At 36.7% G+C, this 23,896-nt stretch overlaps 2 protein-coding genes across 3 annotated transcripts in view; both read left to right on the forward strand.

The window, feature by feature from the left end:
* Window positions 1-46: 46 nt before the first annotated feature.
* mis18bp1 (MIS18 binding protein 1) lies at window positions 47-11,301 on the forward strand. Its single transcript, XM_049463540.1, has 18 exons — window positions 47-146; window positions 655-1,286; window positions 1,399-1,518; window positions 2,630-2,746; window positions 2,835-3,151; window positions 3,675-3,751; window positions 4,779-4,900; window positions 5,003-5,093; window positions 5,213-5,301; window positions 5,567-5,736; window positions 5,843-5,927; window positions 6,633-7,653; window positions 8,005-8,177; window positions 8,366-8,505; window positions 9,422-9,570; window positions 9,797-9,875; window positions 10,006-10,060; window positions 10,992-11,301. The coding sequence occupies exons 2-18, from the start codon at window positions 731-733 to the stop codon at window positions 11,096-11,098; spliced, it is 3,468 nt and encodes a 1,155-aa protein (XP_049319497.1). The 5' UTR covers window positions 47-146; window positions 655-730; the 3' UTR covers window positions 11,099-11,301.
* A 2,628-nt stretch (window positions 11,302-13,929) lies between these two features.
* The window catches only part of heatr5a (HEAT repeat containing 5a), a 35,088-nt gene continuing 25,121 nt past the window's right edge, over window positions 13,930-23,896 (forward strand). For both annotated transcript variants that reach the window (XM_007257900.4, XM_015608041.3), the window contains exons 1-11: window positions 13,930-14,122; window positions 16,197-16,403; window positions 17,275-17,486; window positions 17,734-17,842; window positions 18,638-18,787; window positions 18,995-19,166; window positions 19,669-19,826; window positions 20,607-20,856; window positions 21,906-22,061; window positions 22,487-22,737; window positions 23,727-23,838. In XM_007257900.4, coding sequence (XP_007257962.3) covers window positions 16,278-16,403; window positions 17,275-17,486; window positions 17,734-17,842; window positions 18,638-18,787; window positions 18,995-19,166; window positions 19,669-19,826; window positions 20,607-20,856; window positions 21,906-22,061; window positions 22,487-22,737; window positions 23,727-23,838 — 1,696 coding nt within the window. In that variant the 5' untranslated portion in view covers window positions 13,930-14,122; window positions 16,197-16,277. The remainder of the gene's footprint in view (window positions 14,123-16,196; window positions 16,404-17,274; window positions 17,487-17,733; window positions 17,843-18,637; window positions 18,788-18,994; window positions 19,167-19,668; window positions 19,827-20,606; window positions 20,857-21,905; window positions 22,062-22,486; window positions 22,738-23,726; window positions 23,839-23,896) is intronic.

Consider the following 23,896-nt stretch of genomic DNA (forward strand, 5'->3'; position numbering starts at 1 on the left):
CCTTGAAGCGACTGAACAGAATCGGTTCAGTAAAACTGAATCATCAAATCTTTTCTACTTCCTGGCGGATGTGACGACAGAGCTGCTGTTTGGGAAATTCAAAATCCCCGCTCGCTGAGACCGAGGAGCTGCTGCTGAAGAAATGAGTGAGTTTCTGCTCTCAGACATAACAGCAAAATATATCTAATCTCGTTATAATGAGTTTAGAGACCCGCACAGCGCTTTAGAGTTATATATTTAAGTTCTGTACGTTAGGTGTACTGGGTAGGTTTAGTAGTTAGAAATCGCGAGGCTGTTGGTTAGCTTTAGCTGGGTTGTTACCAGGTTTGTTAACGACTTTACTTGGTAAAAAAAAAAAAAAAAATGCAGACTGTTTCTGTTCATTTTTTTATGTTATTTTGTCATCATGATGTTGTTAGTTAGCTAGCTAACTAATTGAGTCGAGTATAAAAATAATGTAACATTTTTTTCCCCAGAACGACAGTTTACTTGGGTTAAAGTAAGAACCATGCTTGTTTCCCTCAGTAATCATCCCAATTGTACACTTTTTTGTTTCCTTTTAAAACACCTAGTTTGCTTAATTTGGTATGCATTAACCATAATCTTGGTTGTACATGGGAATTAAACCCTTGTTCTCCTTTTTCCGTTTCTCAGCCTCCTCGTAGGACATTGCTGATAAATCCCAGAACTGTTATTAAATGACTGGACTGGCTATTTTGCTTGTAAACCAATGTATCATTCATCATCAGAATATCACACGGTTCCACAGCACCGTAAACCTTATCATGGCACTCCTGGATGTCAGATTGCAAAGACAGGTCGTATGATCAAACCTGCTACAGACACAAGAACTAGACGGCAGGACCTAATGGTACTGAACTCCACGGTGCAGAATGCAGCTGATTCAGGGCCACACATTCCCTGTGAGCTGAGCACTATCAACTCCACGGTGACAGATGACCAACTTCTTGAGCGTCAAGCACCTATCCCTGTATTTAAATCGCTCACTGACACGCCAGCCAAAGTTTTTGCCAGGCTAAAGGCAAAGGTTCAACAACAGACACTCGAGGAGGGCAAGGATGATGCACTAAACCGACACACAATGGTACAGCACTCCCCGGTTGAAGATACCATGCAGGAAGACCAAGAAACTTATGTGCTCACACTTTCACCTCCTGAGTCCACAAGTATGACATGGGAAGTAGGAGACCCATCGCCAAAAGAAGAGCTTGCAGCAAATGTAGATGGAAGACAAGGGGGCAGAAGTGATAGTGATTTATTTCATGGTTAGTTGTATGTCATTCCATCTTTGTTTAGAAAAATCTTGATTTGATTTTATGTTATAAGCGGACAAGTTGAAAAAGCATTTTGCCTTAATTACCTTTGTTGTTTCTTCAGAGCCAGTCGTCGTGCTTGAGAGACTATCTGCCGAAAATGTGTTTACAACGACGAAACTGCAGAAGGGGCAACAGCAGCAAGGGGCGAGTCGTGTCAGGAATGTGAAGGATTTAATGAGAGGTATGCATATGATAATTGCTTTACACTAGCTACCGTATTTTTCTTACTATAAGGCGCACTATCAATGAACGTCTATTCTGGTCTGTTTTCATACACAAGGCCCACTGGATTATAAGGCACATTTTAAGCGGCACTTGTTAGAAACTGGGGTGTTGCCATATTTCCAAGACATTTAAAGCTAAGCTAAGTGAAGTAAACAAAACTGTAATTCTTAAAAAAAAAAAGTTTATTTGGGTTTATACCGCTTATGCCGCCTAACTGCCGTCCGACAGCGCTACACTGAGGAAGTGTTTTGGTAAATCAGGATGATATCCGCTAGCAATTCATCCCATGTAGGCACAGGCTACAGTCTGAAATACTCACCTCTGAACTGCCAATAGCTAGCAGGGTTGGTGAACAATGCTAATACTGCTCCAGCAGTGCTAACCAGGGTTAGCAGCAGACTACAGGCCAATAATGCTCACCTCTGAACGGCCAATGGCTAGCAGGGTTAGCGGCTAATGCTAATACTGCTCCAGCAGTGCTAACCAGGGTTAGTAGCAGACTGCAGGCCAATAATGCTGATCTCTAAATGGCCGTATGGCTAGTGCTTAGCGGGTAATGCTAAACTGAATCTCCTGTATAACTCTGTACTTCAGCAGAGTGGCTTTACTGCTCCTTAATACCTGACTGATCAAATTAATACATAAAGCGCACCGGATTATAAGGCACACTGTAAATTTTGGGGAAAATTAAAGTATTTTAAGTGCTCCTTATAGTGCGAAAAATATGGTATTTGGCACACCCCTAATTGAGATTTTCACCAGATTGTATCAGACGTCAATGATCCTACATGTTATGATTTTAATAATACACTCCATATATCCAGGATTAAAGTAAAATCTAGTAGATATTTAATGGGAAATTAGAACAGTGTGATTTTTTTTTCTTTTGCTACCAAAAGTAAAAAAGTGGTACCCTAATGGCTCATTTAGCCCTAAAATATCATGACAATATTTATGGGTATTTGCTTTTATATTATGACGTACAATATGAAATGGCCCACCCCTATTTATAATATAGGAAAGTATGTAGATATCATTAACAAGTTAAATATTTTGTATTGTTACAGAGCCTTACATTCTGATGGAGGGCCTGTCTCCTGAAGAGTTATCTGTTCACATGGGGAGGATGAAGCAGATGCATGTTAAGAATGGTTGTAGCAATTCACAAAATATCACAAATAAAGGTACTGATTTTCACCTTTTATGAAGATATAAAAATAAGTTGCATCACATTTGGTTTCAGTTATTGTTATAAATCTTGTTAAATTGTAGGCCGGCGTGGTGTGTTTGGTGATGCGAGTATAAGGGATTATTCAGATGGAGCTGAAGAGATGGAAGACTGTACTGTGGAGAAATCTCACGCCATACCTGCAAACAACCAGGCAGTGCAACAAAGACCAGAGCGTATATCCAGAAGCCCAGGGGGCCCTTTAGAACCGCCCATTCAGGGCTTTCCTAATGTGCTGGATGATCCTCTTCTGCAACATTCTCCTCGCATCTCAATACCTCGAAAGCAAGCTGCAGCTTTTCGGTCAAATCCTCAGAACAGAACAGAAGAAGAGGATGAAACTCAGAATGCAAAGGCCAGTGTAAGTAAAGAGAATTTAATTAGCATTTTTAAAATCTAAGCTGACTTGCTAATAAATTTCTTGCAAATATGAGTGCAACATTTTTATTTATAATAATAATAAGAAGAAGAAGAATAATGGTATGTTATTTTGATGGTACCTTTTGTCTGTAAAAGTCGTATTTTTAACAGCATTATGTTCCTAACTTTTATTTTTAAAGGCAGAAATTAGATTTAAGCCATGTTCAGTATTCTACGTGTTTTGTTCTGTTTATATTGTGTGTGTTTGTTTTTTCTTTATTAATATATTAACATTACTACTACATGCAAACCTTTGCTGTGGCACCTCAGTTAGCAACACCAAATAAAGCAGGGAATAGTGGATGTCTATTATTTAGATTTTATTTACTAGTTTAATCATTTTGGTGTCTGTTATACATCTTGGGACCATCAAAATGAAGTGTCACCTTACTAATGAAAATGATACTTTCCTACTTGTTTCTTTAGATTGCTGAATTAATTGTGTCTCTGATTCTGGTTTTTAGGTAAAGGGCATTCATTTAAGAGAATGGGTCTTGAAGCTGCAACAAAACAAAGACCTTGTTGTTGATGGTATCCGCGTGTAAGTTCATTTATCTCATTAAAAATTCTAAATCTTAAAAAAAATAAACTCTACCCAGTGTAGAAAGGACTAATACACTCACCATTCACTTGAATATCATGCCAATTTTGGGGTTTAGGACAGGTGTTGGAAATAATCTTTTCCCCAACAAGCACCAACAAGTTTTAGAACTAACCAGTCCGGCCGGTGCTAACCAGTCAGGTAGCAAGTGCCACCCCTTTTTCACAAAAAAAAAACTGTTCTTTTGGATCTTGTTAATATGCCACTTCAAAAACTGGCCAATATTTGATTTTACCATTACTACCATGCTTAATCATTGGTACACTCTATATGTACAAGTAGAAAATGGCTACATCTCCCACAAACTTGTATTGTTTTATTTCTGAACAGTTTATAATATTTTCATAAATCTCTTACATTGTGCCAAAGTCTACACTACTTGGGCTTTTTACTGATACCTAGTTTAAGGGCCAGGAGCAACCTATTCCCTTTTTGTTTCTTCAAATATTAAGGAGATAAAAGGTCTGAATGAGTTCCAAGTGATGAATTTGCATATGGTAGCCATTAGGGCTGTAAGCTGATTTGTATTGTTATCCACAAATTAAAGAGCTGCTTCTTGAGGCAATAAAAATGTAATATTATTATTTAATTTTAGAGACAGTTACATGACCTCAAAGAAGGAATCTTAAGTAAGATGGTCCTAAAAATAGTGATTGTTAGGTTGTGAGACATTTGAGAATGAAGGTACTATACAAACAATTGCTGTATTTTCTTTGTTAAACGTATTACATTGCTTTTAAAAATCTGCACTTTACCATCACCTTGTTTGCATCAAATGCTGTGATGCAAAATAACATCAATAATTGTTGTCCAAATACTAATTGACCTGGCTGTATGCGTGTGTTTTATATTAATTAGTGTATGAACTGTAGTGGTGCACAAATGAATTAGTTTTCTTGCTATCATTTTTTGCTATATTGTTTATTCCTACTCTTTTGTGCTAAGAATGTTCTTTTTTTATACATAGGGACAACAAGATACCGTGGCACAGTAGCTGCATCACTGAACGAATTTCAAGTAATGTAGTTAAGACTGCATCTGGAAGTACCTACGTCCTTATTGGAAAGATGTGCAACAACCAGAATTCACGTAAGCATTACAGTTATTTATCAATAGGTTTTAAGCCTAATTTTATTCTGTTTCTGTGTGTTTACTTAACCTGACTTTAATGTGTTTTATTTCACCTCACAGAATTTCCCTGGTGGTTTTTAAAGAAGTTTAGTTTTGGGTTTCCACAAATGTGGAAGGAACACTTGAATACATTTTTAGCAAGCCAAGGAGGGTATGTTTTTTAATTATAAATTAATTTACAATTAAATTAATTTTTGCATTGGTTGCATTTTTTTTGTTTTGTTTAATTATAACTATTTCTGAAATAAGCAATATTTAATTTATTTTTAGATTAAAGAAAATGAGGACCAACTCAGCACCTTGTGTACAATCAAAGAAACAGAATTCCAGACAACCTAAACCTAAGGCACCTGTAACACGTGAGTCTCCTGAATGGAATAATGCTTCTCAAAGTCTCTCAATAATTCTGATGTTTTATAATACTTCTTTGAACTTACTCCTGAGCCAGTCCTGCATGTTTCTCATAATACTTTAATCTGAATGCATGTATAACAGTTGTTGTATCTGTAATACAGTTGAAGAAGAAATGTAATGTAAACTGACTTGAGTAAATTGATTGTGTAACAAAGTTAATTTAATGAATTTAATTAGGGCAAATGTGCTAAATGTATCTCCATTTTTCAGCTTCTGTTACCCCTGCTGACAGTACCCAGCCTCACAATACAACGGTTTCCCGCAGTGGCAGGCTTATTAAGCCTCCTCTTGAGTACTGGAAAGGAGGCAGGATAATTATAGACTCAGATTTGAATGTTACCATTCATGAGGATTATGCGTCAACCTCCATTTTATTCACGGTAGGGGATTGTCAATTAAGATTTGACATGTTGGCACAGTTTATTAGTGGATTATGTAATATCTGTGGTTTTACTGTAACATTGTCATTTTTATTTGTTTTTAAAGCCTAGTAGAAAAACAGTGGTGATTGCAAAAAAGTCGCAAAAAAATGTGAAGGAGCAGCCAAGTGTGTCTAAACCTCCAGCTGAAGGTAAGTGTTCTAATGTAAAAATGTAACAGAAATATTTATAACCAAAAATAAAGCGTAAACTGAATACAACAGAATTGGGTGATATATGGTAAAATATGACATCTGCAGGGGTGGGCCATATAGTATTTTATGCAATAATATCACCACCATATTGAAATATTGTGAACGATTAACATTAAACATCTACTAGGGGGCTCTGAGTGGTCCAGCAGGCTAAGCTGTTCATGTAGCTTGCCAATGGCTGCCGGAGCCCTAAGAGAGAGAGTACAATTGGCGAGTCGCTGCGCTTTCCTCCGAGCGTTAGCGCAGTGAGGCTACTTGGTAATGCCGCATCAGCAGCAGTTCAAAAAGAGGCGGAGTCTGAATTGTTGGAGGAGGCGTTTGCTAGTCTTTACCCTTCTGGTGTCACTAGTGGTAAGGGGAGTATTAATGAGTGGGTTGGGTAATTGAACTTGCAAATTGGGGAGAAAATTTGAAGAACTTAAAAAAAAAAAAAAAACATCTACTAGAGATGATATATGCTGAGTATCATTGATTTTACTCCAGTAGTGGATATATGTAGATATATAGAATTTGTGCTGGGCAGTATGCTGGTTCATACAGTATACTGGAGCGTGCCTTTAGTTGCATGACGGTATGTGAAAAATTTGGTTCTAAATTTGCAAACCCTGATTTTTCATGTAAATCATTTATCCTGTGTTACAGACACACAAAATGCCAGCGAAGAAGAAATGCTTGCACCAAAAAGACGTGTCCGACAGTATAAGTTGTCTCAAAAGAGGTCTCAGGGGGGCAAAGCAGGAGAGGTTGCTTCACGAAAGTCACAGGATTCTGTCTCCAATTCTGACTCTGCTCCCGACCGCGCCACAAAACAACCCCCAACTCAACAAACTCAGCCTGAGAGATATTCTTTAAGGAGAGGACGGTCAGTGTCTAGAGGGAAAACATCTACAGGTTCAGAGTGTGAGGTGTCTGAGGCTCACTCAGTAACACTGGGCTCTATGCTGGTCCCACATGCCCAGTCCTCGCCTGAAGATGGTACTTTTGCTCTCAGTAGCTCTGAGAAAATCCAGAAGTCCAGGCCTGTCAAAAAGCATCTAAAGAAAGTACTTCAGAGTGAGTCGTTTTCAGTTGCATGCTCTAACTCCGATGACACAAGTTCTCCCTACACACGTTCCAGAGTGAAGAACAGAAGTACGGAAGTGAAAGATGTGTTCACCCCTCCTGACCCACCAAAGGCACGCAGAAAGAAAGTGGTCCATAAAACCAAACTGCTTTCTCCCACTTCTTCTGAGGCAGAAGATTCAGATTTTCATATGGATCAAGTAAAAAATCAAAATGTCAGAAAGAAATCTCTAAGGCAAAGAAAAGCGCCTCAGAAATATGATGGTTACATTGTGGATGCAGAAAATGTTGACACTGTCCTTTCAGACCTGGAAATGCATGACCAAAAGAAGGCACCACGTATGAAAAGGAAGACAAGACGGAAAAATGCTGTGGGGACATCTGACGGAGAAACGGATGGACCGATTTCTCCAGAGATCACACAGGCTGAGCAGCCCGAAGAGGTGGCTGATGCTCGGTCAAACGAGCCAGAAGTCTCTGATAAGAAACCGAAACAATCAAAGAGGAGCAAAACACATGAGAAGATCAGCAAACACAGTGAAAACGAACAAAGTGCTTCAGATGGAAAATGGACAGAGAAAGAACTTCAAAAACTTAATGAGTAAGTCATTCTGTTGTGTATTTAAGGCATGTGTGATCATTTATTTATAATATAGTATGCTTGGTAAAAGTTTTGGTAAAATCTACCTATAAATGCCTGTAGCTTAAGATAAGTAATGGCACTATTCAGTCTTTTAACAAGATCACAAATTTCCTGCAAACACATAATTAATGATCATTTAGGTACATATATATATATATATATATATATATATATATATATATATATATATATATATATATATATATATATATATATAGTGTTGTATGCATAACATTACTGTACTATCTACAGATTTCATACATAAATTATGAACTGGGATTTAAAGTCTGTTTATTTCTTTCTGTCCAGGGCTGTAAATGCGTTGCCCAAGAACAAGAGTGGGTACTGGGTAAATGTTGCACTTATCGTCGGCACCCGTTCGGCTGAGGAGTGCCAGGAGCAGTACGCTGCACATTACCAAACCAAGCGAAAACAGAGAGGAAAGCAAAAGGAAAAAAAGGCTCCTAAGTCTCAAGAACCAGGTCATTAATTTTTGATGGTTGTATTGTTTTAATTAAAACTACTGGTAATCTACTTGACATTTTACAGTTATAACATAGTAACATATAATATGATTGTGCTTAATGCAGATCAACTTTAAAACAAACGTTCCATTCAATTGGCAAGTGTGTGAGTATTCTGGTACAAATGTATTTAATATAATTTGCAGAAAAGGAAACGGCTCAGATTACTGCCAAGGTTGGAACACTTAAGAGGAGGAAACAGATGTGGGAGTTCTTGGATCACATGCCCAAAGACGACCATGGCGATGTATTCACTGGTTCACCAATGCACAGTAAACAGATCAAGGTGAAAATACCTTATTCATTTTTCTTTCTTTTTCTGTCCTATATATATATATATATAAATTGAGAGAAAACAAAACAGGCAATACAAAATACACAAGTTAGAATATAAATACTACTACATATGGTGTATATATAATACAATACGGCAAGCATTGACACTTTATACATGCAGACAAAAATATATATTGAAATATTTAAAGTGTTAAGGTTAATCTTGGATAATTTTCCGTGTTTAGTCCTAATTTGTGCAGTATGAACTAATGTTGGTTGGCACATTTACTTGCAATTCCATGCTACGTCTTAGAGGAGAAAGTGAGTGATTTTACTGACTAAAAATAAGGATTTCACCTTTCAAATTCGTAAGAAAATCACCCTCAGCACGTGACTAGTTCCTCTATGTTTTTTAACAGACTATTAGTCACACTAGGAGCTTATAGATGTGAATTTCTAGAAGAGTGGGGCCAAAGCCCCTTGAGTGTACACATTAAATTATTTTTGAGTTTTCAGTAAAAGTATTATAAAAGAGTATTTCTATAATTTTATTGACAATATACTGGCTATATTCTCAGTAAACTAGCTAAAACATTAAGTAAAATGTCTTTATGGGTTGTGACTAGTAGTCTGTAGTAGCTGTTGTCACTTCCCATATCGCATCAACGGAATTATACCCTGAAATATTGTGCAAATATTGTTGCAGTAGTTTATTCTTGATTTTTTTTTATTCAATGTTTTGTCATATCGCCAAGAGTATCTTTATGGCAAAATTACCATGAAATATTGTGATATTATTTTAGGGCCATATCGCCCAGCCCTAGTGACTAATACAATTTTGATTTTAAAAAAGAAACTTAAGATTGAATATTAATGTTTTTTTTGTTTGTTTGTTTGTTTTTTCATTTATTTCTTTTATACTGCAGTTGCCTGTGTGGTCTACAAATGGAGATGAGACAGACTTTAACCAGCTGCAGAATCCACAAACACCAAGCTCAAGGTTATTCAGTACAAACTCAGTAAAAACTCCTCAGTGTCTGCATATTACTCCAGGGATGTTGGGGTCTGTCAATAGGTAATTACCACATTTATTATTCTATTTTCCTAAAGAGTCTTTTAGCATTTGTATGAAATGTATGATTTGGCAAATATATGGAAAGTTACCTTTTTAATGTTTCTGGTTATGTAATTAAAATGCTTGTTGACTGTAAACACAAGACTTATAAAATTACATATTTACAGAATTGATGCATGCTTTAGAATGGACATTTTAACTTCTCCTACTTTTTTTTTTGTTTAAGGAAAAACAATGATAAGTATATCTACCAACTACAGAAGCTTAAAAAACATGGCAACCCTGGCAGAAAGGCTAGCTCAAAGGTGTGTATTACTGTACCAAATGTACCACTTCTCCTGTGTTTTTAAAACAGTGTAGAATAAATAATCTTTTTGTTATTTTGTCTTAGTTAAATTTATGTTAAAAGTACCTTTGTTTTATTTTTTCTTTAAGGAGGAGAAGTTTACTCCAGTTTCATCAGGAAAAAAAACCAAGAAGAGATGCGTCGGTATGTGCACTTTTAAAAAGCAAAACTACATACTATTGATTGTGAACAAAATGGATCAGTTTGTGTGTGAAACCAACAGATTGGCTATAGTAAAATAATAAAATAATAATAAAAAAGTAATAAAAAACAAGTTTCTTGTTCTTTAAAGAAGCGCTGGATGTTAATCAACACAGATTTCTGTCCTGAAAACTGTTTATTTGGGTAAATTAAATGGTAAATTAATGGAAGCGCTTTACAGTAAGCTTAGATTCTTGAATTACTCCAGCACTAAGGCTGGAGCGTTAGCGGCTAACCAGTAGACACGATAAACATACAGAATACAGTTCGATATACTGCTCCTATCCTGGCTTTACTGCTCCTTACAACCTGACTGGCAAAATTAATATGTAAGGTGCGCTGACGATTTTGGGGAAAATTAACGAATGTGTGCCTTATTTTGCCAAAAATGATTTCGCACACTTGTTTTTGTGCAATTCAAGCTTTTCAGTTTCTGCATAGTAATTTATTTTTTAGAGGTTTTTTTTTACCCATAAAAATATAATCATAACCTAAACACATTGCACAAAATAATATATCAAACAGGGAATTGGCATTTATTTTTTTGGCTTCTGGGCTCCATGAAAGGACCAAAAGAACTGACAAAGAGTAAAAACTTCTGCAGTACTCAGTTCTTGTGAGAGGTCTTATGCAGCTTCACATAGTTACATGGCAGATATGACTGGCCTGAAGAGACAGTGAGGGAGATGATATTCTTCCTATTATCTTATAATAAGTCGCAAAAGCGGTTATTATAAGATAATGTTACAGATGGTTGCTTTAAATGTAATGTAAATTAAAGTAAATTGAAGTAAGTTAATCTAGTTCATATCAAGATAATTCTTTTCAAACATTTGCTCTAAACTTTAGATTGACATTTTTTTTCTTTTTACAGCTGAAGATGATAATTTCGTTGTGTGGAACATGCTGTCCGACAAAGATATTCCATCAACAAAAGATGATGAGGAGGAGGAGGATGATTATTTCATGGAGGAGTTCTAAATAAAACACGTATATGTAAACAGTAAAATAAAGCTGGAAAGTTGGAGTTTTTAGTTTATTTTTATTTGGACAATTCTGTAAATATTTAAGCTCCAAAATCAGTTTAAAATACAATTTTTAAAGTGGAGTATTTGGATTTGTTTTCAAAATCTGTATTATTAAAAAAAGGTTGTGAATAATGTTAATAAAATAAATCACAAGAATTTTTCTTTCTTGCCCTGTCTATTTTGTCTCTGCATGTTAGCACATCAGAATCACCAATGTGGCTGTTAGAAAAAGTCTTTTTTTATTTTTAAACAAGACATCTTTCTTCAAATACTAACTAGATCCCCTAGACATTTTTAAATAACAGTACACACTGTTCTATATCGCTCTGCTCTCTTTTCACAGCCTTTTTCTGCCTTGTGGGCATTGATTGCTATTGTTTTCAGATCTTTACTTAGCTGCTTACACAAGTGCATGTTTGAGCAGTTTTAGCACAAGCTTTGAAGATTCAAAGAACTTTGGTGCAGCTGACTGTTCATAAGTCCAACTGGTGATCTCCAGTCTGATTATCTAATTAAAATCTGAAAATAGAAGTGGGTGTTAACCCTTTTAAATATTGATGCTCTGTTTTCTTCTGTGGTAATGTAGAAAGCAGAAAACCCTCTGGATTTGTACTTTGGTAATTACATCATTACATTACATTACTATACAATAAAATATCACAACCCCAGTCATTTTGCTTACCTTAATATAGTTGCGTATATATATCACAATCATTTTTAAACAAGTATATTGTCCACTAAAACTATAATATTGTGACAGGTCTTGATACTCCACACTTCATCCCAAATTCCCCTCTCATACACTATGCTTCTGCACGTTTGGCATTTATTCTATTGCAACATGCCTATATCAAAAAGGCTAAGAGGGCCAAATGGTATCTGATACTGATGGGGGTGGACCATGGTAATTTCAGACCTGCTTGGATACTGTTGTTTAAAAGACTAGCTACAATTAATAAAGAACTTTAATGATAGCAGTCAAAAATCTTGCAAAACCTGCAGAAGAATTGAACAGACATAATTTCTGACAATAAGGCTGTTAAATCCAAAAATGACACCAGGAGTCAATTTAGCAATTTTTACTAGTATGAACTCTCATTTCAGATATCAGCTTTATTAAATCATTCTGAGTTGACATTTTCAGACAACCTATTTTAATGTTGTTAATGTCTTTTTGACTAGTCAATAGTTAATAATGAATTCGAATCTTACTGTCTATAGTTACGTTTTTACTAGTAAAACTTGATACAAATATCTACAATATTTTTTTACTAATAATTGTAATTCCAGATATCACTCACACTTTAATTATTTATTCACTAGTAACAAGTTAAATTCTGAATAGTACAAATGCTAATTTAAGATATTGCTATTATTTTTGACCAGTAAAAATTATGAAAATTTCTACAGCAAAAATATTAGTCAAAATTACAACGTACATATTTATGATTACAATTTCTGCCAGCAAACAAACAATTATACATAATTGTTTTAATTTAATGAATTATATATAATTATCTGTAACCTGAATTTCTACTAGTAAAATGTGACTACAGAGAGGTAATAACATATAACTAGTCAAAATTACATTTTAGGCCTGCAACTAACAATTATTTGATAATAGGTTAATCTGGTGATTTTTTTTTTTTTCCATTTGCGGAATTGGACATGGATGAAAAAGAATCTAGTTAGGTTACAGTCTTGCAAATAGTGATCCCTGCAAGATCCGCAGTCTTTGAAAATCTTATGCCTTGTTCACACTACATGATTCTAGCCCAGTTTTTCAGTCGCCGACAGTTTTTCGTTGATTGCCAACAAAAACTCTGCTTGGAGGCAAATTGGGGATCTCTTTTGGCTCGCACTGTCGCTTAGTGTGAACTACTAAAGGATGCTCGCCGAGCCAGTGATGGGAATAAAGCGGTTACTTTTTTCAGTAACGAGTAATCTAGCTAATTACTCTGACTGTCACTATAATGCCATAACCATTTCTGACACCTCGTTACTTCACGTTACTTTAGCCGCTCAATTAACTTTTTTTTTTTACTTCGCGCATACAGGCAAAGGCGGGAAGTGTGTGTGCATTGTGTGTGTGAGTCACAAAAGAGGGGAGGATGAGATAACCACCTAAGCAATGATTGGCTAAGGTATAGTAAGATTACGTCTTCAGCCAATCAGAGAAACGGGGGTTACAGGGGTGAGTAACACAAAAGTAACGCAATAGTCACTTTCACTGGTAAGTAGTTACTTTTATAGTGGAGTAACTCAGTTACTTTTTTGGAGAAATAACTAGTGACTATAACTAATTACTTTTTCAAAGTGCCCAACACTGTGCCCGGCAAATATTCAACATGTTTAATATCTGACTCAGTCGACGACTAGGAGTCAGGAGCAGCGGCTACTCATTGCAAGTGCATATTCTCCTCTATAGAGATTCTCTGGCATGGCATTGCTAGTGCTCATGTGTTTAGTTCACGTGTTTCTGGAGTGCAGTCAGGTGAGTTGATGATTTCCCACAAGGGGAAAAGTGTAATTTGTGACCCTGTGTGGCAGATCAGTCCTGTAGTACAAAAGTCTGAAGGACTCGAGATTACAGCACAACGATTGACGACTCAAAAACTAGTGTAGTGTGAACCTGGTTTTGGTCTGTGAATAAAAAGTATGTGACTGTCGAGGTCTGTAGTGGTTAGCGTTTAACAGCTTGTGATAAACAGAGTATTTTGAGGGAATCCCTTCACTGTGTTTTTGTTTTTTGTGTGTGTGAGAGGATTCCCCTCGCCTCACCGTGAGACCGGGAGCAGGTCTCCCTCTGGCGGACAGGCTGGATCTGTAGGGGGTCTGTCTCTTCTCTCTCAGTTTAAAACACTTTCTCCTCCAGCATATGCTCCCGCATCTGTGCGATGTTCTGCAGGATTACGGATTCAGGAGATTTGTAAATGAATCGTTCCGGTAGAGAAGCGGCGATTTAATTATATGGCAGGTAAGATTCAAGCGCTCACCACTATAACACTCGAACACTGCGTTCATTCACATTCATATAGTTAAACATCTGATGCCAGTTGGCTAACGCTGCCAGCTAGCTAGTTAGCGGTTAGCATTCTCCACAACATCTATGGAACTGAATAACATAGCGTTAGCTAACTTGCTTAGCTACTTCTCTATTTGGTCTTTACTAAATAACTGCCATAATATCTGTATCCATAACTTTACTGAGTTTAAAGTGACACTAACCGGATATGTTGTAAAACGGCGGAACCGGAGCTTAGTTATCTTTCTTTTTAGCGAGTTAGCGTTGAGGTAACGTTAGTTAACGTTAACTAACTAGCTAGCTAGTTAGCGGGTCTAAGCGGTGGGTGTCTGAGGACTCAGTTAGCTACCTAGCTAACTAGCTTAGCCAACAGCTAGTTAACCTTAACTTACCTCTCTCTCTGTGGTCTTTACTAACTCGTAGCTACATAAGCAGCTGCCAAAATATCTGAAATTTTAATTTAAGTTAGCTAGTGCTACTAACCGTATTTAACTTTAGTTTTAGCTAGCTTAGCTGAGTTAATTAGTTAGCGTTAACTAGCTAGCCAGTTAGCGGGTCTAAGCTGTGGGCGTCTAAGGACATAGTTAGCTAACTAGCTAGCTACAATGTTTTGAGGTGCCTGACTAGCAAGGGAAACATAGTTAACCTACCTAACTTAAGTTAATAGGAAAGGAATGGAAAGGGATATAAGAATGTTGCTTTCTATCTGTAATGCACAGAAAAAAACATATACAGCAAATAAATCCAGTGAACTAAAATGTTAAGTACATCCATGGCATTGGAAGCCTGTGTGTAATATTTTATATTTAATATTGACCTTTTTATTTTATAAATCCTAAACAGTGTAAAAAACAATTAAATGTGTTCTAAATCACATTAAATTAGTAAAAGATAAGCTGTTACTTTGCCTTAATGGCTCTAGCACTGTTTCATTGTTCCAGTTACTTGTTCATTGGTGGGTTCATGGTCTATTCTGATGGACATATAGTGTTATGTGCAACAAAACTTAAGCAAAAATAAAGAAAATACATGATGTCCATTGTAATGGATGTAGGGTCTGAAAGGGTTAAGGGCTGGCCGCAACTTTTGCAGATTTGCTTCGGTCAGAAATCTGTAAAGAACTCTCTTATGTGGCAGTGATCATCATATTTCTTACTTTACCCTAACTGAAGTACAAGGAGGTTATGTTTTCACCATGTTTATTATAAAAGCTGCATGAAAGATTGAAGGGCTCTGATTACTCTCTATATAAAAACACTTTTTTTGTTTTTAAATGTATTTTTTACATTATCACCTAGCCTTTATATTTATGCTTAAGCTTAATAATGTAATCAAGGGTATTTGTTTGAACTGAGTGAGTGATTGTCAAATTAACGTTGTAAATTATGTCATCTAATTGCCCTAGTAAACACTAAAGAATATTAACACATGCAACCTGTACACCTCTGTTACAAAGGAGAATGTCAACTTTGTTTCCAGCAGCTACATTTTATGAATAAATAAATAAAAAATCTCACTGAAGACCAGCTTTTTCTGATTGCTGGTTTTGGATGTTCTACAGAGGTTGAGAAGCTGATGGTGATGCTCTTCATGCTGGTTTACCAACTTTTGGTTTCTGGTCTTGTTGGCCTACCAGTTTGGTCATGCTGTCATTCTGTTCACCCAGCTTGGTCATGGTATTAAGATCTTGGTTATACTGGATGCCTAGAGTGGTCAGTGTTTTACTGGCTGATAAAATGATGGGAAAAAAAAAGTCTGATAAGGCACTGTCAGGTTTATTTTTGACCACATAGTACAAGATGGTATTAAATGTTAATAAAAAACAGTGTATCCTCAAAATTGCAAAAAAAGAACCAGATACTTGATTTTTGAATATTGCTAATTCTAATTGGCTAAATTTTATGATGTTTGCACAGAAAATAATTTGTATTTTTACCAGGTTACTATTTAAATCACCACAAATATTACTTACTGTGATTATCCATCCATATTATTGGCTGTATCATTTTCTGCTGATCTCTTTCAGGAATGATGCAGTGAGTGCCAGTGCCAGGAGCATTGACTCAGCAGGTCTGAGGTCATTTGGAGAGCTGTAGAGGGAAGGAGGATGGAGCAGGCCCACAGTCTGCTGCTAAATGAAGATGCCTGCGGCCGCTTAGGAGAACACCAGCGGGCTGAATTTATTTTTGAATGGCTGCGTTTTCTGAAGAAGCTGCTTCCTGCCGCAGACAGGGTGAGTGAAGACAATGAACTTGCTGAACTCGGTCTGACACGCATACTTTCTCTCTGTCAGACACAGAATGAGAAGGGAGCACCTGTGTTGCTGCCTGGCTTCCCCCTATGGCAGTCTGTCTCTCTGTCTGTCTCTTTGTCAAGTAAGGGAATGCCTTACTTGAGTCTGTTTTTAATGTGTTTGTAATGCAATGCACCTTTTTTTCATGGAAGCATAATTTCTAGCTTTGTGTTGCTTCTATATGAGATCTTTCAGGGCCGGAACTGGTCTGAGGTTAAAATCAAATCTTTATTTGCTGTTTGAACTTAATTAAAATTGTAAACAGAATTTAGTCTGGTGATGTCTATAAAATGGTATGCAAAAGCTTGGCTCTTGACAAATAACACATTTTCTGTTATATAACACATCACTTGTTTTTAATTGGAAGGTAGTTAACACAACCTCTTTAGCTAATCAAATATAAATTAACACCACTGTAAAGACTTCTCATTCTCATTTCTCAATCTCATTTCTCTTTTGTACCCTTACTCCTTGTTTTTGACTATAACTCTTCCCCTTGGAACAGAGCTATAAAAGAGAAGGTGAGGTGAAATCCTCCCCCTAAGAATTGGGATAACCCTTGGGATATAGCTATTCATCATATTCTAGGTTACCTGTATGTGGCAGAGGAATACACGGAGAGCTTCGGTTACGGTGCATTACTGGCTGATAATGGCACTCATAGAACGCCTGTTAGCCAATCACATTCAGGGTCAGAACTAACTGACATAATAATAATTATGTCAGTTAGTTCTGACCCTGAATGTGATTGGCTAATAATTATTATTATTTAAGTATTTTCCTGTGTGTTGTATTTATGTATGTATGTTAGGCGGATGTGAGGAAGAACCAGAAGCAGCTAGCGGAGCAGCTTACGGCCATTCTAACAGGTTCTCCTGGTCCCTCCACACGCTGGCTGTTGGCCCAATGTCTGGCTCTGCTATATCGAGTGGGCGACACCTTCACCTCCAGCCTCACTGTGGACCGCTGCAATGACATCATTCGCAGCAAAGATGACTCGCCCAGCTTCCTGCCTACACGACTGTGAGTCTTCCGTCATAAATCCACTTTTTATTCCACCTAGTCCTTGCTAGTTGTAGTCACGTAGTGTCTGAGATGTTGACTGTAGAGCCTGATGGTCTGTTCTGTGTTTTTGAAGCTGTTAGCATGAATAATTGAATAGTAGGTCTGTAAAGCCATGCTGCACTGTATGTAGTGCAGCCTAGTCCAGCCTAATAGCACCTGTGCAATTCATCAGGGTTAAGAAATGAACGGTGCTGTTTCCTCACAGGGCAGCTGTGGCCTGTCTCGGAGCTATGTATGAGCAGTTGGGCCGCCTCCTCATCAGCTTGTTTAAGGAGACTGTGGCAAACCTCCTTAAAGCCTTGAAGAATGCAGAGGTAAGAATTTAACAGAATCTCGGTTTAGTCCTGAGCAAGTTCATACCGCATCTTGATTTGAACGTGGACAGTTCTGAATCGATTCAAAATTGACCAAAATCAATTCAGACTAGGCCATCATGTACACATTTGACTTTTTAATACCGATATTGTGATTATATGTTTTAAAGTAAGCATATCGTCCTATGTGTCTTTTGTGTCAGAAGATTTTATTATTCTAATTTAAGAAGCATTAAAACTGCCCTGAGATATTATAATACAGTAAAAAGCTCTGCATATACATTACACTGATCAGCCAAAACTTTATAATCACCTTCATGTTTCTCCTCTCTTTGTATCTGGTTTTAATATTTCTTTAACAGCATTAATGATATATTCCTGTTTAATCATTTGATTAATGGAACTTGCTGATTTCAATCACTGACTGAAAACCTTTGTGGACATGTGGATTTCATTTTCCAGCAGGACTTGCCACACTGCACACACTGCCAAAAGTACCTGTTGGTCTTATTAATATTCAGATTTTCTGAAATACTGGTTTCCATTGGCTGTAAGCCATAATCAACAACATTAAAAGGAATAAACACTTAAAGTAGATCACTCTGTTTGTAATATATCTATATTATATATTATTTAAAAAAATTGGAACTGAATTACTGAAAAAAATGAACTTTTTCACATTTTTTGAGAAGCGCCTGTACACCCATAGTTTAGAAATCATTCTGTCCAGACAAATCCTTATCAAAGGGTATATATCCTAATAGCTAAATTTGTTAAATTTGTTTGTGCATCCAGTCTCAGGGACGACATGAAATCATGCTGTGTATAGAGAAGATTCTGAAGGGCTTGGGGGTGAGCGCAGTGCCCTGTCACAGAGACATCTATAAAGCCACTCGCGCCTGCCTCACTGATCGCTCCATGGCTGTTCGCTGTGCTGCCGCAAAGGTTTTATTCCAACACACTGTTTTTAAATATTTATAAAAAAAAAAAAAAAATATATATATATATATATATATATATATATATATATATATATATATATATATATATATATATATATATATATATATATATTTAGCTTTAGTATTTGATGCATTCTACATTTAATATTATCATCATCATGTGCCTGTGATGTAATGCCTGTGTTTTCAGTGCCTGTTGGAGCTGCAGAGAGAGGCAGTGTTCCTGTGGTCCACGGAGCTGGAGAATGTGGCCGCGCTCTGTTTCAGAGCTTTTGAGGGCTCCAACTACGACGTTCGTGTTTGTGTTTCCAAGCTGCTGGGTGCCTTGCTTGCTTCTGCACTCGAACCCAAACAAGCCATAGGTAGGCTGAGCTCATTGCATAATGTAGGCAGAGCTGATTTAGTAACTCTAGATTGCGTGGTGCAGGAAATATTTCTTAAGTATAAGTTACAAGAGTATGTTTTAAGCAATTACATCCTTTATAGACTGGATTTAGAGGAAATGATGATGACATCAGTACCGACTCATCCTTATTCTGTTGGATCTTACAGCTGTATTTTATACTGTAATGTAAATTTTATGCATGTTACTCATCTTATTTGAATACTCTGCAGCAGCTTGTGAGTAATGGAAAGCAGACAACCTTATGTGGTGCTGCCTTTGATGTTCTGCAGTGGTCAGCACTTGGGACACTATTGTTTAGTATTTGTATTCTCTCATTTTTCATTAGCATGGCACTCATTATTATGCTGACGCTCTACTTTACATTCCATCTACAATAAATACACAGAAAAATGCCAGCAGAATATTAAATTATTAATGTGAAATATTATTCTTAATACGTTTTTTTATCTCTTCTCCAGCTCCCAGGCCTGGGTCCAAGCGGAGCTGCCTGGAGGAGGTGATGGAATTGGTGTCTGGTGGTTTCCTTCGAGGTTGCCCAGGCTTCCTGCGAGCCAGTGGAGACATATTGAAGGGCACAAGCTCTGTGAGCCGAGATGTGCGCGTGGGCATTACACAGGTCCTTAAAATATCATTAAACTTCATGTAAAAACAGAATAAAATATGAGTGAGATACTCTGTTTGAGTGGCTGTGAATGAATGTCCTGATTTTAGTATTGTATAATAGCCCAAATATTTTTCTCTTGTGCTTTAAAGCAACATATTTACAAAACTAAAAATTTAAGTGAAAGTTACCTAGTCTTTTAGGAACTGAGCAAATGCTAGGACTGAGTTTGCTCAGCTGGTTTTAATATCCTTGCCCTGTATAGCTCATATATTTCAGCTGGAAAACAGACAGTTTGTGAAGAGGCAGTGAACTGATCCCAATTAAGATAATTGATGCTGAATGGTTTATTTTATTTCATTTATCGGAGTATAAAGTGAAAATGAACTTACTTTGAAATAAACCTTCTGTTTCTTGGTTCCATTTTACACTTTTTGAAAGGGAATTGTATATATCAGCAATCTGATACACAGTGCTGCCAGGGAAGAAGGGGGGTGGAGTTTGAGTCTGCCAGTGCTTCAGGAAAAAATCCTAATGTTAGAAGAATCATTGCAATATGACTTTAGATATATATTTTATTGTTCAGTATAAAATATTTTCTTTTTTTTCTTTTAGCCAGTGCTAATTTTCAGATTAATAATTTTGGTTCACAAATATTCAGTGAAAAAGATCCAAAATAACAGATTTAAAGTAGTTCTAGTGGTTGTATATGTACAAATGTACATCATTCCAACATAAAGTTCAATAGTCCACACTAACATTTATACATGTAATATTTTTTGCTTTTTCCTTTAGGCATGTGTGGTATTCATTTCCACTCTCGGCAGGGCATGGCTGGAGGCGAATTTCTCCCCCCTGCTGTCTCTCCTCATGGAGCTGGTGTCTCACACTCGGGCAACCCAAAGCCCAGCCGATGCCATCTGCTGCCGACGCTGCGTCTCCTTCATCCTGCGAGCCTCTGTGGGCAGCCTTCTGGGAGAGAAGGCTCAGATAGCAGCTGCTAAGGAGATCTGCCTGGCCATCAGTAAACAGAAGAAGGCAGTAGGTGAGTGCCTTAGGTATTATTTAAACAACTAAAAAGAAAAATGGGGGGGGGAGTAGTTGGACTCCACAATCCTGTGTTTTTAATATCAGATGTACTTTTAGGTTTTGGTCAGTGTAATGTTTAGCAGTTTCATTTTCTGACCGTATCAAGCTTCATACGAAAATAGAAAATTGTGTATAAAACTTAACAGTTCCATTTTTTAATGTTTCAAGCTAAATTTAAAATGTGAAAATTGGGTGTAAAACTTTATTTTTTTTCATTTAGTATAATAAAGAAGAAATGCATTTTCATCCAGTTTTTCAATTTTCTAGTTTTTCATTTCAGCCTTTCGTAAACAGTATTTCAGGAAAAATATGAAGGTGAATCTTTTCTCGATTTTCAGATTTTTCCATTTTTGTTTCTTGTAACACAAATTTGATGAGTCAGTGTAAAGTTTGTTAATTGAACCTTCTGACCGGTATAGGCTAAATGCAAAATAATGAATATTCTACATTTTTAAATTTTTCTGTTTTTGCATTTTGCAAGTTGGATTATATCATCAAATTTCTGTTACTAGACACAAAAATGGACAAATAAAGTTTCAGCTTTTCATTTTTTTTTTGTTTGTGAAAGGCTGAAATAAAAAAACTAGATAATTGAAATATTGTAGGAAAACCGGTCAGTGTAACGTTTAGCAGTTTAATTTTCTGACTGCATCAAGCTACATGCAAAAATAAAAAAATTGGGTTTAAACTTTGTTTTCATACAACATTTCAATTATCTAGTTTTTTATTTCAGCCATTCACAAACAGAATTTCAAGAAAAATGAAAAAGTGAATCTTCTCTTGATTTTTTGATTTGTCAGAAAAATCTGAAAATTAAGAATAGATTAATTTTTCCTATTTTTGCATTTAGCCTATACCAGTCAGGAAGTTCAGTTAATAAACGTTGCAATGACCTGTTTAGGTTTTTGTGTGATATTAAGTGGGCTAGGTTTGTGAGGCAGTTTCAAATTGGAGTCGAAATTAGAATGAATGGCTATAATCTTGCTCTGTGCTTGCTTTTATAAGACATGGCGTTGTATGAGGGGAACCAGGAGACTCGAGTGAGCAGCACGGATGTGGGGACCAGTCAGCATGTGCTGGTTTGTGCCCTGCTGGAGCTGGGCAGTGTGCTTCAAGATCTACGCTCCAGTGCCGCCCCCCTGCTGCACGACTCCAGCATAGGTCTGTTACACTCTCTCACACTGCATCACACAATTATTATACCTTTATCTAGTGTATAGTTACAGTTAAAGTCCTAAAAGGTCTAAATCTCGTTGAGCTTCTGTGGATAGACATGAAAATTGCTGTTCACCAACGCTCTCCATCCAACCTGGCCAAGCTTTAACTGTTTAATAAAGAAGAATGGACAAAAATCTTAGTATCTAAAAGTGTAAAGCTGATCGAGACAAATCCCAAAAGACTGTAATTGTAACGAAACATGGCTCTGTTAAGTATTGAAATGTATTACTTCTTGTATATAAGCATATGAATTTCAGTCTTGTTCCAACTATTAAAATTAAATTTTAATTAAAAATTACGCTATGTTAGTTAACTTTAATGATTTAATAAACATTTTGCCTATTCCCTTCCCACTGTCTCTCCTTCAGGTATGTTGGACACTGTGCTTTCTGTACTTCTTCATCCCAGTGTATCTGCTCGGCTGGCTGCAGCCTGGTGCTTGCGCTGTGTGGCCGTAGCGATACCTGCTCAAGTAGCAGTATTACTGGACCGCTGTTCAGAAAGACTTAATGCACTAAAGTCCTGCCCTGAGGCCGTGGCTGGGTACAGCGCTGCCATCGCTGCCCTGCTGGGTGCTGTACAGCACTGCCCACTGGGAATACCGCACGCCAAAGGCAAGGTATGAAATCTAAACTGTGTGTATAATGTAAGATGAGTTATATTGTTCCCTTTCATGCATTGTAAAGGAAGCCTAGCTTTTAAATCCTTAAAGAAGTCTCAGAAGAAGACCACTTAAAAATTATTTTATTTTGATTTTACCTAATTTAAAACCTCTGGAATATAATTAAGAGGAAGATGGACAATCACAAGCCATCAAACAAAACTGAACTGCTTGAACTTTTGCACCAGGAGTAAAGGCATAAATTTATCCAAAAGCAGTGTGTAAGACTGGTGGAGGAGAACATGATGCCAAGATGCATGAAGACTGTGATTACAAAAACAGGGTTATTCCACCAAATATTAATTTCTGAACTCTTAAAACTTTATGAATATGAACTTGATTTCTTTGCATTATTTGAGGTCTGAAAGCTCTGCATCTTTTTTTATTTTAGTCATTTCTCATTTTCTGCAAATAAATGCTCTAAATGAGAATATTTTTATTTGGAATTTGGGAGAAATGTTGTCTGTAGTTTATAGAATAAAACAACAATGTTCATTTTACTCAACCAAAAACCTATAAATAGCAAAATCAGAGAAACGGATTCAGATTTTTTTCAGAGCTGTATATTTTTCTGTGTATCAAAGCAACTGTATGTCACAAGTTTATCTTAAAATATCAGTTTTGAAAAATCTATGATGCTCCACAAGTGTCTGTCATTGCCTTTTAAAGGAATGGTGATAATACACTGTGAAATCTCATTTATTTTATAATATTACTTCATCTGTCCACATGCTTCTTACACTTTAGATGCAGCTCCTGTAACTCTCGGCTTGTCAACAAATGCATGTGTATATCAGTCTTTAAGAAGGAGCTCATTGTTTGGCTAAATATTTACAGCAGTGGTGTAAAAGTGAGAGGCACAGTCTAGAATGGGGAGAGCACAAGAGAAAGCACAATGTCTGTTCTTGCATAATTGTGCTTTAAAATTTGTGCGTACCTCTTAACAGGTGGTGATGGGCCTGGCTGAAGATCTGCTGCGTTCTGCTGCCCAGAACAGTCGGATATCTGTCCAGCGAACTCAGGGAGGCTGGTTACTACTCAGCGCTTTAACTACATTGGGTAAACAGACACTGCACTGCACATTCAAAGTTTGAGTATACGTAAAATTTATACAAGC

This window comes from Astyanax mexicanus, chromosome 14, assembly GCF_023375975.1.
Source record: "Astyanax mexicanus isolate ESR-SI-001 chromosome 14, AstMex3_surface, whole genome shotgun sequence".
Taxonomy (NCBI): Eukaryota; Metazoa; Chordata; class Actinopteri; order Characiformes; family Acestrorhamphidae; genus Astyanax; species Astyanax mexicanus.